This window comes from Oncorhynchus mykiss, chromosome 19 (genome assembly GCF_013265735.2).
Source record: "Oncorhynchus mykiss isolate Arlee chromosome 19, USDA_OmykA_1.1, whole genome shotgun sequence".
NCBI classification, from domain to species: Eukaryota; Metazoa; Chordata; class Actinopteri; order Salmoniformes; family Salmonidae; genus Oncorhynchus; species Oncorhynchus mykiss.
Window position 1 is genome coordinate 23201420 of NC_048583.1, and position 15945 is coordinate 23217364.

A 15945-nucleotide genomic window follows, 5' to 3' on the forward strand; every position below is an offset into this window, starting at 1 on the left:
TGGCTGATATCGTCCTCCGGTGCCAATAAGATGGGTTATACTGTTCAATCAATATATATTTTTTTTTTGTGGTACTTTTACCCCTTTCTCCTCAATTTTTGTGATATCCAATTGGTAGTTGCAGTCTTGTCCCATTGCTGCAACTACCGTACGGACTCTGAGGCAAAAGCCGAGAGGATTTGCATCCTCCAAAACACGACCCTTCCAAGCTGTACTGCTTCTTGATACTGCTCGCTTAATCCGGAAGCCAGCTGGACCAATTTGTCAGAGGAAACACCATACAACTGGCGACCGTGCCGGTGTGCATGCCCCTGCCCGCCACAGGAGTCACTCGAGCGCGATGGGACAAGGACATCCGGCCAAACCCTCCCGTAACCCTGACGATGCTGGGCCAATTGTGCATCGCCTCATGGGTCTCCCGGTTGCGGCTGGCTGAGACAGCCCAGGATCAAACCCGATCTGTAGTGCGCCACTTGGGATGCCCACCGTCAGCAAACTTAATGATGGTGTTGTAGTTGTGCTTGGCCACCCAGTCGTGGGTAAACGGGGAGTACAGGAGGGGACGAAGCACTTACCCTAGGGGCCCCCGTGTTGAGGATCAGCGTGGCAGATGTGTTGTTGTCTACCCTTAACTCCTGGGGGTGGCCCGTCAGGAAGTCAAGGATCCAGTTGCAGAGGGAGGTGTTTAGTTCCAGGGTCCTTAGCTTAGTGTTGAGCTTTGTGGGCACTATGGTGTTGAACTCTAAGCTGTAGTCAATGAACAGCATTCTCACATAGGTGTTATTTTGTTGGTCCTGGTGGGAAAGGGCAGTGTGGAGTGCGATTGAGATTGCATCATCTGTGGATCTGTTGGGCCGGTATGCGAATTGGAGTGGATCTAGGGTTTCCGCGATGATGGTGTTGATGGGAACCGCGACCAGCCTTTCAAAGGACTTAATGGCTACCGGCATGAGTGCTACAGGGTGGTAGTCATTTAGGCAGGTTACCTTCGCTTTCTCGGGCACAGGGACTATGGTGGTCTGCTTGAAACATGTAGGTATTACAGACTGGGTCAGGAAGAGGTTGAAAATGTCAGTGAAGACACTTGCCAGTTGGTCCGCACATGCTCGGATTGCACGTCCTGGTAATCCGTCTGGCCTTGCGAATGTTGACCTGTTTAAATTCTTGTTCACATTAGCTACGGAGAGCATGATCACACAGTCGTCCAGAACAGTTGGTGATCTCATGCATGCTTCAGTGTTGCTTGCCTCAAAGCGAGTAGAAAATGCATTTACCCCGTCTGGTAGACTCGCGTCACTGGGCAGCTCGCGGCTGAGTTTCCCCTTGTAGTCCGTAATAGTTTGCAATGTCTTTGCTATTATTCTACAATGTAGAAAATAGTAAAAATAAAAAAAAGCCCTGGAATGTGTTTCGACCTGCCAAGCTTGCCCTCATTCAACCCCGGTGTTTCAGTTCAGGTTGCAAAATGCAAGGTACTTTGTTTGCGTCGTCCTAACAAGCTGCCCCTCTGTCCAGCACCAGCGATATGGATAGATAAGGACGACATTTGAATTTATAAAGGAGGAGTCCAATTGAGTTTTAATGAATCGCCTCTGAACTCCGTTTTTCCTCCTGGCACCCCTTTCATTATAGCATCCTCGTTACACACAAAAATAAATTAACTCTCACCCCCTTGGCAAAGGATTGGAGACTCTTGAGTGACCGCCGTCCCCTCTCCTCTGAAGTCATGTAGATATCTTTTATCACTCTGAATTAATAAAGACATTGGAAAGCTATTAACACAAGCTGTATAGATTTTGAGGCTGTGGTGGAAACTGGGTGGTACTTACCTTGGCATGCCCATACACATACTACTGAAGGAGGTGAAGTCACAACACAAAGAGACTTGATGTTTGCATCGATTGACTCTTGTGACTGTAATTAACAGAATCAAAAAGTTTCACTTCAATGACACAGTATCTATGCAACAATTATTCAACTCGACTGCCCTTTTCAGAAGTTGTCCAGGTCTACGTAATGTCTTTATATCAGTGATATTTGTTTTTTTTCCTCATTTTTTTTCATCTATTTGTCATTTAATGTTAGACTAATAAGGACATTTTTCAGTTTAAATTATTATATAATTCTTGCAACCAATATAATATTTGTATTTATTTATTTATTTATTGGGGATACAACCATCCCAGCTCTGCAGATTTTGCTATGAAGTATCAGAATCATTAGATGATCACTTGTTTTTGTACTGCCCATATGTACCTTGTTTTTGGTCGCAGGTTCAGGAATAGCTGAAAAATTGTAACATTTACCTGGTGCTAACTCTGCAAATACCACTACTTGAGGATTTGAAAAGTCATATTATATTATTGATCGATATATTAATACTCTTAACTTCTTATGGGCAGGTGGGACGGTAGCGTCCTACCTGGCCAACATCCGGTGAAATTGCAGAGAGCGAAATTCAAACTACAGTATTATAAATATTTAACTTTCATAAAATCACAAGTGTAATACACCAAAATAGATTGGTGTATCAGATTTCAAACAGGCTTTACTGCGAAAGCAAACCATGCGATTATCTGAGGACAGCGCCCCGCATACAAACACATGAAAAACATATTTCAACCAGGCAAGGCATTTTGCGACACGAAAATAGGGATATAAAAAATGCCATACCTTTGATGATGATCTTCTGTTGTAACTGGGACCTTTTGGAGTGCCATCACAAATGGTCCTTTTGTTTGATAATGTCCTTCCTTATATCCATAAAAACTCAGTTTAGCTGGTGCGCTTCAGTCAATAATCCACCCAGTTTCCCTCCATCAAAATGCATACAAAATTAATCACAAATGTTACTAATAAACTTTTCCAAACAAGTCCAACAACATTTATAATCAAACCTTAGGTACCCTAATATGTAAATAAACACTAAAATTTAAGACGGAGAATCGTTATTGTCTTTACTGGAGAAAAATACCAAAGAACACGCTCTCTTCCACGCGCTTGGAAACACTACAGCCAAAATGGGAGCCACCTAGAAAAACTACAATTTCTGGCTCATTTTTCCAAAAAACAGCTTAAAACCTGTTAAGGATATGGCAGAGATTGGGTACCCCTAGTAAACTGAAAAAAAAATCTGTCAAAAATTGGTAATATATGCAAATAAAAATTATTATTGGATAGAAAACACTCTAAAGATTCTAAAACCGTTGGAATTATGTCTGTAAGTATAGCAGAACTCACAGGGCAGGCATTCTTCCAAACTAGTTTTTGTGGCCATGAAAGTTGGAGCAACTTTGACGTCATGGCCCCCACCCTTCCCAACCAGTTATGATTCTGGGGACACTTTCTATCTCTTCCGCTAGATGTCCTCTTTCAGTAGAGCTTTGAATCGTTCAAATCCCGCGAGAATTGACCCTATGGGAGTGAAATTAGTGCGTGCCACGAGAGAATAGGCTGTGCGTATGGGCGCGAATTGGTCCCAGCCATTCCTTTGTTCCAGCACTCAAGAGAAGGGCAGACGATGGCCGATTTAATTGAAGTTTGTTTTGCGTGTCTAAAACATCATAAAGCTTGCTTCTGCACTTAGTTTGACCTGTTTAGTCGACATATAATATGTAATTTTGAAGTTTGGGATTACATTTTAGAAATCTGACTTGCTGGCTAGATGAACAAGGTGTTTATCTTTCATTTGAGCTATTGGACTTGTTAATGTGTGGAGGTTAAATATTTTTAAGAATATTTTTGCGTTCCATGCGCCACCGTTTCAGCTGAACGTGGGAGGGTTGATTCCCAATTGGGAACCAGTATCGTAGACAGGTTAACTCTTTCTAAAGACTGTTGACAACTAGTGGAAGCCCTAGGAACTGCAGTCTGGGAGGACTTGGACTTAATTAAAGTGATAGCCATTGAAAATAGAGGTAGGCTGAATATTTTTTGTTTGGGGGGGGGGTTGTCTTCGGGGTTTTGCCTGCCATTTCAGTTCTGTTATGCTCACAGACATAATTTTAACAGTTTTAGAAACTTTAGAGTGTTTTCTATACATATATGCATATCCTAGCTTCTGTGCCTGAGTAACAGGCAGTTTACTTAGGCCACGTTTTTATCCGGACGTCAAAATACTGCCCCCTACCCAAGAGAGGTTAACAAAACATTTTCATTTAAAATCTGTAGAAACTATGAGAATAGAAAGGTTCATGACTTTTATGAAACAGCAGAGTTGAAAAACATATGGGTAATAGAAATCAAAACTGGATGGTGGGAGGGGTTGTGGGGACCTGAAGGGTGGGACAAAAAAACAAGATGAATAATGTAAAATATACTGTCTATAAAATATACTGTCTGTAAAATGTATATAGTATCTATAAGCAGGAAGTAGAAGCCTAAGTATTGTTGTCCATTAGTTTACTCCAATTAGGGGACGGATGTTTGGTTTAGGGGAAATAGTGGAATATATATATATATATATATATATATCTCAAAACATACATGGGCATTAATAATCATAATGAAGTGGGTACATTTTGAAAGGGGTAGTCCTTTCCGACATGGCTAGCAGATATGTATACAGTAGTGTTGGTTGATAGTAGCCACATGCATGTGCTTTAACGCCCAGTCATCAGCAGCAAGGCGGCGTTGGGTCGAACCAACTTTGAACTCTGCTGTTTGTTTTATACCTGCCTGTCTGTGTGTTTTGTGGGTATGTGGTGTTTATGAGGACACATCAACACGCTGAGAATGTTCCTGACCTGGGCCAGTATTCAAAGTGTCTGATCTAGGAGTGCTGATCTAGGATCTGTCTGTATGATATTTAATTCCTTATGATCTAAAAGGCTAAACTTATCTTAGATCAGCACTCCTACTCTGAGACACTATGAATACCTGATCTGTCACATCTCAACTGGCTAACCCATAAACGCATCCAAAGGCAAGTCTATGAAGACAGTGAGGCCATAAGGTACCTACAGCAGAAAGGTACCTACAGCAACAGAGATGAGAAATACGGACCTGCTTTCTGCTCCCTCTCTTCTTTCTGGTTGGGATTTTCTCCCTGGCTCCCTCTTTTTATCAAGGTTCTGTCATTCCTTCAAAATCCATCGCCCATGTCTTTCGACTTCTGTCTTCGCGTCCCTCCCCTCTCTCTCCCTATTTGTTCAATTTCACCTTTGGCTTCTAGCTGTGAAGGATGTGACTACCTGAAAACTTGACGGTGGTCTCTGGTTCGTAACAGCTGAGGTTAGGCTACTGGCAACTAATTCTGACGGTTGTCTGCATTTCTCCCATAACTGGCTGTAAAGGGTCCTCGTCTTGTTTTAACATTTCACAAACACACACTTGCTAGGACCAACCAAGCCTTCCACAGCTTTCACCCGAGTTTTAATCAGCATCGCTGCTTACCTCCTGTATCCTCCTTGCATCACTGGGCTCCTGTAGTTCCTTGCAGGTTGTCCCTTCTACTCTAAATTAAACTCCTTGCAGTTGCTTGTATTTCCCCTGCAGATAAACGTGTATATACTTGTGGTATTTTAGCTGAAGAGGATAATTGTCAAAGTATCATAGTCGGCATCTAACTTTGACTCAGTGTCTCCATGTTCCAGTCTGACACGACTTGAAATTGCAAATCAATCCTATGATTGATTCACCATAGTTTCACATCTATGTTTTATATTCTCTTCACACTTTATGATATCTTACCAGAGCTCCAAGCTAACAGATACAGCCTCTCTCAACATTCATGACCGTCACTTTTCTCTTCAGGTACTATGCAAGGGCAGCCACATAGCGGGCCGGTGGTCCTGGCAGATGACTTGAAGAACCCGGCCATGGAGAAACTGGACCTAGTAAGGAAGTGGAGCATCAACACATACAAAGTAATACTTGCCACCAGCACCTACTGCCCCCTCCTTCTCTCACTCACATATTCTCATCCTTGCTTTGTCACACCTCTATCTCCTTAGTCCCTCCCTCCCTCCCACAATCCATTTCTAACTTGGACAGGTAAACTACCCCTTTTCCTTTCATTTTTCAAACTGGCTGGCATCTGCAGCTGGCATCTCAACACACACACACACGCAGCTTTTCATAGCCATAGTTGGATTGGTGAGCTACCTATGATCTCATCTGTCCATTATTCCCCATTGTGCTGTGAATGTTTACTGATGGCTCCCCTGCTTTATTGTACACTTACAAAATAATGAAACAAAAGGGTTGCTGTAGAACATCTGATGCAGCAAAACTGTTTCTCAGTGATAATACACAACACTACATACATATTTTTAACATCCATTTAAAGATATTGCCTTGAATGTGATCACAGCTTTAGATAACCGTTAAATAAAATCTGTCTCCTCCCAGAGCCAACACACAGGCTTTAGCTTGGAGGGCTAACATGGTCTTGAGACAAGTCGATGACCTGGGTTTGATACCTGGGGTTGGTTACACTAGGATTCTGACTGTGTATCTGATGTTGGGTTCTCAATGCTAACAATGTTAGTGCTAACTCGTTTGAAACCAAGATCAGCTACTCTCGGATGCTAACGATGCTAACACTAAGTCGTTCGAAACCCCAGGTCAGTTACACTGGGATAATATATGCTAACGCTAACTTGTTTGAAACACAAGGTCTGTTATTTTAGAATGCTAATGCTAAATCGTTCCATTCCTTTGGTCAGTTACATTAGGAATGCTAACACTTATCTCCCCGCAGTGCACCAGGCAGATCTTGTCGGAGAAGCTGGGCCGCGGCTCACGGACGGTGGACCCGGAGCTGGAGGGGCAGATCGAAGTGCTGCGCGACAACAAGCGCAAGTACGAGCACGTGATCAAGCTGACCCAGACTCTGGCCAACCAGCTCACCCAGATGATGCAGACTCAGCGGCAGCTGGGCGAAGCTTTCGCTGACCTCGGCCTCAAGTCGCCGGAACTCCATGTGAGTCAGACACTCTTTTTATTATTATGATTTTTTTTACTTTGACCTTACCGAGGAACCTGAAGCTGGAGTAGGTTGAAGTAGTTGACACTAACCACTGATACAGGATTTTTTAAAATTCTTTATGCCCGTAATGTTAATGTAAGGTTAGGATTGGGGGTAAAGTAACCTCTTCCTAGATCTGTGGTTTGGGGCATACCTTGTAAGGATGACCATTTCTGTCGCTAGTTCTTTGTCAATACTCTGAAATGACTTCCTTTCCTCATCACTTTTTTTTTCATAACCCCTGATAGCTAGGTGAAAGAACTGGATAGGTTTCCACTATTTTGCTTTCACCTGTCAGATCAGTCAGTGATTTTCTCCCTTTTCTTTTTTACTTGAGCTGCTTCAGGTTGCCTCAGTGCGGATGATTCTGAGTGGGTTCACTTGTGTTGAATTCTCAAACGCACTAAAAGCCTTTGATAAATAGTTTTCATTTGTCTCTATATAAAATGGATTTAAAACAGACCGCTTCATGCAAAGCCAGAACTATTATGTGACTTAGCTGTTTCATACATGATGCATCATTTATTGTTTGTAGTAAATGCGTTATTGATGTACACTGAAATAATATGAAATACTAAACAAATGTCCTTTTCCCCCCCTGCACTGACTCTCTTGAACTGGCTCTATGCACACTCACACATACTACACTGGCACTCCAACACACACACACACACTGCATACGCTCAATACACACAAAACACGCCTACATGCATATTGACGCTACACTCACCAATACACATTTTCACACTCTTCACATAAACAGAGTAGCAGCAGTGTATCTATCCATCCTGACAAGGGGTTGGAACGAAAATTATTTCCCAATCGATTTGTTCTGAACAGAACCGTATTTTCTTTTGTTCCACTGTTCCAACCAGCAAAATGAAGTTATTTTTATTTTATTTATTTTTTATTTCACCTTTATTTAACCAGGTAGGCAAGTTGAGAACAAGTTCTCATTTACAATTGCGACCTGGCCAAGATAAAGCAAAGCAGTTCGACACATACAACGACACAGAGTTACACATGGAGTAAAACAAACATACAGTCAATAATACAGTATAAACAAGTCTATATACGATGTGAGCAAATGAGGTGAGATAAGGGAGGTAAAGGCAAAAAGGCCATGGTGGCAAAGTAAATACAATATAACAAGTAAAACACTGCAATGGTAGATTTGCAATGGGAGAATGTGCAAAGTAGAAATAAAAATAATGGGGTGCAAAGGAGCAAAATAAATAAATAAATTAAATACAGTAGGGAAAGAGGTAGTTGTTTGGGCTAAATTATAGGTGGGCTATGTACAGGTGCAGTAATCTGTGAGCTGCTCTGACAGTTGGTGCTTAAAGCTAGTGAGGGAGATAAGTGTTTCCAGTTTCAGAGATTTTTGTAGTTCGTTCCAGTCATTGGCAGCAGAGAACTGGAAGGAGAGGCGGCCAAAGAAAGAATTGGTTTTGTGGGTGACTAGAGAGCGTGTGCTACATGTGTGCTATATGAACCAGTTCGAACCCCCAAAAAGTAATGGTTTATATAGGTTCTTTCCGTTCCTTTTTTAAACCTCTGAAATCATTGTTTTTTTACATGAAATTACTTCACCAGTGGATAGAGCAGCTTGCTATGGAGGGGGCAAGATATGTAAATGCATTGGACAGACAAGTGTAGTGAAGGGCGAGGAGAGCGCTGGGCATGAAGCAATGGGCATGTTGTTATGACATGCATGATCTGAATTAGACCCACAGAATTATATCTACGAAGGAGCGGCGTCTTTGAAGAAAGTTTGAATGTCTTTGAACTTCAGAGTTGGCTTAACTAACGTTGATCCAGAGCTAGCCTTTGATCATGACTCTCAGTTCCATAATGTGGCTAGAGTTTTCAAGCGCTAGACCAGAGCTAGCTAGTGTGTGTGGAGTGGCACCAGAATTAAAATAAAAAATACTTTTATAGTTAATAAATCCAATGTAAAATGTGATATTGGTAAAATCCCCCACCCTAATTTTTGAATCACGCCTTTAACTTTAGTAACTACAGTAGACAGCATGCTTTGGAGGGAGGGGAGGTAGCCTACACACACTGGCAAAGAATTTCAGCTGGCAGGCAGGCAGACACTATAATAAGTTTGCAAAGCCCTCACTGTCACTCATAGGTGCTTTGTTACATTTGTTTTGTGGGACTGGAGATAAATACCCGGAATGTAAAATAAGGTTATTAACCCGTTTCCATGCTTTTAAAATAGCGTTTCTGTTCCCGGCAACAGTATAGATCACTTTTGTTCTGGTTCTGTTCCTCCCAAACATTTAGTTATTTTATGGTTTTAAGTTAGTGGGGCAAAAAAAGTATTTAGTCAGCCACCAATTTGCAAGTTCTCCCACTTAAAAAGATGAGAGAGGCCTGTAATTTTCATCATAGGTACACTTCAACTATGACAGACAAAATGAGAAAATAAAATCCAGAAAATCCCATTGTAGGATTTTTAATGAAGTTATTTGCAAATAATGGTGGAAAATAAGTATTTGGTCACCTACAAACAAGCAAGATTTCTGGCTCTCACAGACCTGTAACTTCTTCTTTAAGAGGCTTCTCTGTCCTCCGCTCGTTACCTGTATTAATGCCACCTGTTTGAACTTGTTATCAGTATAAAAGACACCTGTCCACAAACTCAAACAGTCACACTCCAAACTCCACTATGGCCAAGACCAAAGAGCTGTCAAAGGACACCAGAAACAAAATTGTAGACCTGCACCAGGCTGGGAAGACTGAATCTGCAATAGGTAAGCAGCTTGGTTTGAAGAAATCAACTGTGGGAGCAATTATTAGGAAATGGAAGACATACAAGACCACTGATAATCTCCCTCGATCTGGGGCTCCACGCAAGATCTCACCCCGTGGGTTCAAAATGATCACAAAAATCCCAGAACCACACGGGGGGACCTAGTGAATGACCTGCAGAGAGCTGGGACCAAAGTAACAAAGCCTACCATCAGTAACACACTACGCCGCCAGGGACTCAAATCCTGCAGTGCCAGGCGTGTTCCCCTGCTTAAGCCAGTACATGTCCAGGCCCGTCTGAAGTTTGCTAGAGAGCATTTGGATGATCCACAAGAAGATTGGGAGAATGTCATATGGTCAGATGAAACCAAAATATAACTTTTTGGTAAAACTCAACTCGTCGTGTTTGGAGGACAAAGAATGCTGAGTTGCATCCAAAGAACACCATATCTACTGTGAAGCATGGGGGTGGAAACATCATGCTTTGGGGCTGTTTTTCTGCAAAGGGACCATGACGACTGTCCGTGTAAAGGAAAGAATGAATGGGGCCATGTATCGTGAGATTTTGAGTGAAAACCTCCCATCAGCAAGGGCATTGAAGATGAAATGTGGCTGGGTCTTTCAGCATGACAATGATCCCAACCACACCGCCCGGGCAACGAAGGAGTGGCTTCGTAAGAAGCATTTCAAGGTCCTGGAGTGGCCTAGCCAGTCTCCAGATCTCAACCCCAATGAAAATCTTTGGAGGGAGTTGAAAGTCCGTGTTGCCCAGCAACAGCCCCAAAACATCACTGCTCTAGAGGAGATCTGCATGGAGGAATGGGCCAAAATACCAGCAACAGTGTGTGAAAACCTTGTGAAGACTTACAGAAAACGTTTGACCTCTGTCATTGCCGACAAAGGCTATATAACAAAGTATTGAGAAACTTTTGTTATTGACCAAATACTTATTTTCCACCATAATTTGCAAAGAAATTCATTAAAAATCCTACAATGTGATTTTCTGGAATTTTTTTCTCATTTTGTCTGTCATAGTTGAAGTGTACCTATGATGAAAATTACAGGCCTCTCATCTTTTTAAGTGGGAGAACTTGCACAATTGGTGGCTGACTAAATACTTTTTTGCCCCACTGTATGTTCCCTGAACCGGTTCCAACCCCTGATCCAGATTGCCTAGTCACTTTTCTTATCCCTACTTGCATGAACACATTACCTCAACTACCTCGTACCCCTGCAAATGACCTCAACTACCTCGTACCCCTGCAAATTGACTCAGTACCGGTACTCCTTGTACATAGTATTGTTGTTGTTATTTTGTGTTAATATTACCTTCTTCTTCTTTTTTTAGCACATTTTTCTTACTTTTTAACTTTGCATGGTTTGGAAATGGCTTGTTATCAAGCATTTCATGGTAAATTCCACACGTTTAATTCGGTGCATTTAATCGAAATACATGTTTTTAAGTATTTGCTTATGCGTTAATGATAGCAACCTAAAACCCTTGTCAGATTTAAAGGCAATTGTGAACAGTAAACTGGGTGGGTCCTGAACTTCATGTTCTTTCTTTATTGTAATGGGATTTATGCACATCCCCAACTGCTGCCTAATGAAAGGTGTGTTTGTGTGTGTGTGTGTGTTTCAATGTTCTGTTTTTAAGATGGTAGCACTGCCATGTTTCATCTTAGATTTTTTCTAACAGCCTTCTGTTTTATAATGAGTAAGTCTGTCAAATTGTTTATTTGCTGTGACGTTTAGGCATAGACGTTCATTGGTTTGTTAAGAGTTAAGACTTCCATTTGTATTAAAGGTTTAAATAAACATGTTTCTAGATTTAAGAAAGCACAACTCATGGTTGGAAGTTAAATGTTACTGTCTGAATTGTTATTTGATCTATGAGCTCTCAATTGGAAACCCTTGATGGGAATTTTATAATGATTAAATGTACACTACCGTTCAAAAGTTTGGTCACCTAGAAATGTCCATGTCCATTTTTAAAATAAAAAATCAAATTGATCATAAATACAGTGTAGACATTCTTAATGTTGTAAATTACTATTGTAGCTGGAGACGGCAGATTTTTCATGGAATATCTACATAGGTGTACAGAGGCCCATTATCAGCAACTATCACTACTGTGTTCCAATGGCACGTTGTCTTAGCTAATCCAAGTTTATCATTTTAAAAGGCTAATCGATCATTAGAAAACCCTTTTGAAGTTATGTTAGCACAGAGGAAAACTGTTGTCCTGATTTAAAGAAGCAATAAAACGGGCCTTCTTTAGACTAGTTGAGTATCTGGAGCATCATCATTTATGGGTTTTATTACAGGCTCAAAATGGCCAGAAACAAAGACCTTTCTTCTGAAACTCATCAGTCTATTATTGTTCTGAGAAATGAAGGCTATTTCATGTGAGAAATTGCAAAGAAACTGAAGATCTTGTACAACGCTGTGTACTGCTCCCTTCACAGAAGAGCGCAAACTGGCTCTAACCAGAATAGAAAGAGTAGGAGGCCCCGGTGCACAACTGAGCAAGAGGACAAGTACATTAGTGTCTAGAGTTTGACAAATGGACGCCTCACAAGTCCTCAACTGGCAGCTTCATTAAATAGTGCCTGCAAAACACCAGTCTCAATGTCAACAGTGAAGTGGAGACTGCGGGATGCTGGCCTTCTAGGCAGAGTTGCAAAGTAAAAGCCATATCTCAGACTGGACAATAAAAATAAGATGTTATTTTGTGCACCGGGGCTTCCCACTCTTTCTATTCAGGTTAGAGCCAGTTCGTGCTGTCCTGTGAAGGGGGTAGTACACACATTACCAACAAACTAACATGGCCCAAGCACATCAAGACAGTTGTGAAGAGGGCACAACAAAAACTATTCCCCCTCAAGGGACTGAAAAGATTTGGCAAGGATCCTCAGATCCTCAAAAGGTTCTACAGTTGCACCATCAAGAGCATCCTGGTTCCATCACTGCCTGGTATGGCAACTGCCCGGTCTCTGATCGCAAGGTACTACAGAGGGTAGTGCGTACGGCCCAGTACATCACTGGGGCCAAGCTTCCTGCCACCCAGGACCTCTATACCAGGCGGTGTCAGAGGAAGGCCCTAAGAATTGTCTGACTCCAGCCACCCTAGTCATAGACGGTTCTCTCTGCTACCGCATGGCAAGCGGTACCGGAGCGCCAAGTCTAGGACAAAATACTTTAAAACTGCTTCTAACCCCAATCCATAAGACTGCTGAACATCTAATCAAATGGCTACCCAGACTATTTGCATTGCTCCCCTCCCCCCTTACGCTGCTGCTACTCTGTTATTATCTATACCTAAGTCACTTTAATTACTCTACCCACAAGTATATATTACCTTGACTAACCGGTGCCCCCACACATTGATTCTGTACCAATACCCCCTGTATATAGGCTCGTTATTGCACTGCTCAAAAAAATAAAGGGAACACTTAAACAACACAATGTAACTCCAAGTCAATCACACTTCTGTGAAATCAAACTGTCCACTTAGGAAGCAACACTGATTGACAATAAATTTCACATGCTGTTGTGCAAATGGAATAGACAACAGGTGGAAAATCTAGGCAATTAGGAAGACACCCCCAATAAAGGAGTGTTCTGCAGGTGGTGACCACAGACCACTTCTCAGTTCCTATGCTTCCTGGCTGATGTTTGGGTCACTTTTGAATGCTGGCGGTGCTTTCACTCTAGTGGTAGCATGAGACGGAGTCTACAACCCACACAAGTGGCTCAGGTAGTGCAGCTCATCCAGGATGGCACATCAATGCGAGCTGTGGCAAGAAGGTTTGCTGTGTCTGTCAGCGTAGTGTCCAGAGCATGGAGGCGCTACCAGGAGACAGGCCAGTACATTAGGAGACGTGGAGGAGGCCGTAGGAGGGCAACAACCCAGCAGCAGGACCGCTACCTCCGCCTTTGTGCAAGGAGTAGCAGGAGGAGCACTGCCAGAGCCCTGCAAAATTACCTCCAGCAGGCCACAAATGTGCATGTGTCTGCTCAAATGGTCAGAAACAGACTCCATGAGGGTGGTATGATGGCCTGACGTCCACAGCTGGGGGTTGTGCTTACAGCCCAACACCGTGCATGACGTTTGGCATTTGCCAGAGAACACCAAGATTGGCAAATTCGCCACTGGCGCCCTGTGCTCTTCACAGATGAAAGCAGGTTCACACTGAGCACTGGAGTCTGGAGAGGTCGTGGAGAACGTTCTGCTGCCTGAAACATCCTCCAGCATGACCGGTTTGGCGGTGGGTCAGTCATGGTGTGGGGTGGCATTTCTTTGGGGGGGCCGCACAGCCCTCCATGTGCTTGCCTGACTGCCATTAGGTACCGAGATGAGATCCTCAGACCCCTTGTCAGACCATATGCTGGTGCGGTTGGCCCTGGGTTCCTCCTAATGCAAGACAATGCTAGACCTCATGTGGCTGGAGTGTGTCAGCAGTTCCTGCAAGAGGAAGGCATTGATGCTATGCACTGGCCCGCCCGTTCCCCAGACCTGAATCCAATTGAGCACATCTGGGACATCATGTCTCGCTCCATCCACCAATGCCACGTTGCTCCACAGACTGTCCAGGAGTTGGCAGATGCTTTAGTCCAGGTCTGGGAGGAGATCCCTCAGGAGACCATCCTCCACATCAGGAGCATGCCCAGGCGTTGTAGGGAGGTTATACAGGCACGTGGAGGCCACACACACTACTGAGCCTCATTTTGACTTGTTTTAAGGACATTACATCAAAGTTGGATCAGCCTGTAGTGTAGTTTTCCACTTTAATTTTGAGTGTAACTCGAAATCCAGACCTCCATGGGTTGATAAATTAGATTTCCGTTGATAATTTTTGTGATTTTGTTGTCAGCACATTCAACTATGTAAAGAAAAAAGTATTTAATAAGAATATTTCATTCATTCAGATCTAGGATATGTTATTTTAGTGTTCCCTTTATTTTTTTGAGCAGTGTATTTTACAGCTTCTCTTTAATTATGTTAATTTTATTTGTTACTTTTTTAAATTTGTTTTCTTAACTGCAATGTTGGTTAAGGGCTTGTAAGTAAGCATTTCACGGTATGGTCTACACCTGTTGTCTACACCTGCGCATGTGACAAATACAATTTTACTTGATTGAGAGGTCACTCAATATCCATTAATCTCTTTAGGAAATGCATCATATTTTAGGGAATTAGTATTTTGATCATATTCAACGATACTATGCTTGCTCAGATAATATAATTGTTCTATGGTAGTTATCTTATTGAATTGTCTAAAAAGTGTGTGATGCAATCTTGTCTTTCAGGAGGAGTTTGGCTACAATGCTGACACTCAAAAACTTTTGTCCAAAAATGGGGAGACCCTATTGGGAGCAATCAACTTCTTCATTGCCAGTGTGGACACACTGGTGGACAAAACAATTGAGGACACTATGATTAACATCAAACAGTATGAAATTGCCAGGTAATATGAGAATATCAGTTTAAATTGGTTTACTGTTACTCGTTGATTGACGTGCATCCTCTTTTTGAACATTTTGACAGCATACGTTATTCCTAGTCATTTTCTGAAATTGACTCAGTTTAGGAAATTGCCATGTCCAAGTTAGTGTTTTGGGGGGGTTCATCAATGTTTTGTAGGATTTTGTTTGACTGTTGGTCGTGTTACTACCCCTAGCTTGGTCCCAGATCTGTTTGTTGTATAACCAACTCCTCGTTGTCTGGAAAAAGGTTGACCGTTGGCAAGTGAAAAAAAAGAGTATGCAGTTGACTTTTGTCTGGTTTTTGACACCCCCTGTAGAGTTGAGTTTGACGCGTACCGCACAGACCTGGAGGAATTGAACCTGGGCCCGCGGGATGCCACCACGCTGCCCAAGATAGAACACTCCCAGCAACAGTTCCAGATCCACCGCGAGAAGTATGAGAAGATGCGCAACGATGTCTCCGTCAAGCTCAAATTCCTGGAAGAGAACAAGGTACTTCAGAAGCTAGTTTTTGCTGCCATTTCAGGAGACATGACTATTCTTGGTCTTTTCAAGGGCTAGTACAGAATACATTTGACCAAATTTTGCATCCTTACTAGGATGTAATTGTCTTGGAACCTTTGCTGTCAAGGGATTAACATGGGTAACCAGGATCCCGGGACTGTCTCGGGAACACTCTTCACATTTCCACCAATTCCTGAAACCTTGGAAATTACAATATT

At 42.4% G+C, this 15945-nt stretch overlaps 1 protein-coding gene across 6 annotated transcripts in view; it reads left to right on the plus strand.

The window, feature by feature from the left end:
* LOC110497481 (arfaptin-1) overlaps positions 1 to 15945 on the plus strand; it is a 46697-nt gene that overhangs the window by 26904 nt on the left and 3848 nt on the right. For 5 of the 6 annotated variants that reach the window (XM_021573609.2, XM_021573604.2, XM_021573608.2 and 2 more), the window contains 4 exons: positions 5755 to 5867; positions 6704 to 6925; positions 15047 to 15204; positions 15541 to 15715. In XM_021573609.2, the coding sequence (XP_021429284.2) occupies positions 5755 to 5867; positions 6704 to 6925; positions 15047 to 15204; positions 15541 to 15715 (668 nt within the window). The remainder of the gene's footprint in view (positions 1 to 5754; positions 5868 to 6703; positions 6926 to 15046; positions 15205 to 15540; positions 15716 to 15945) is intronic. The other variant, XM_036954467.1, reaches the window with a different exon arrangement.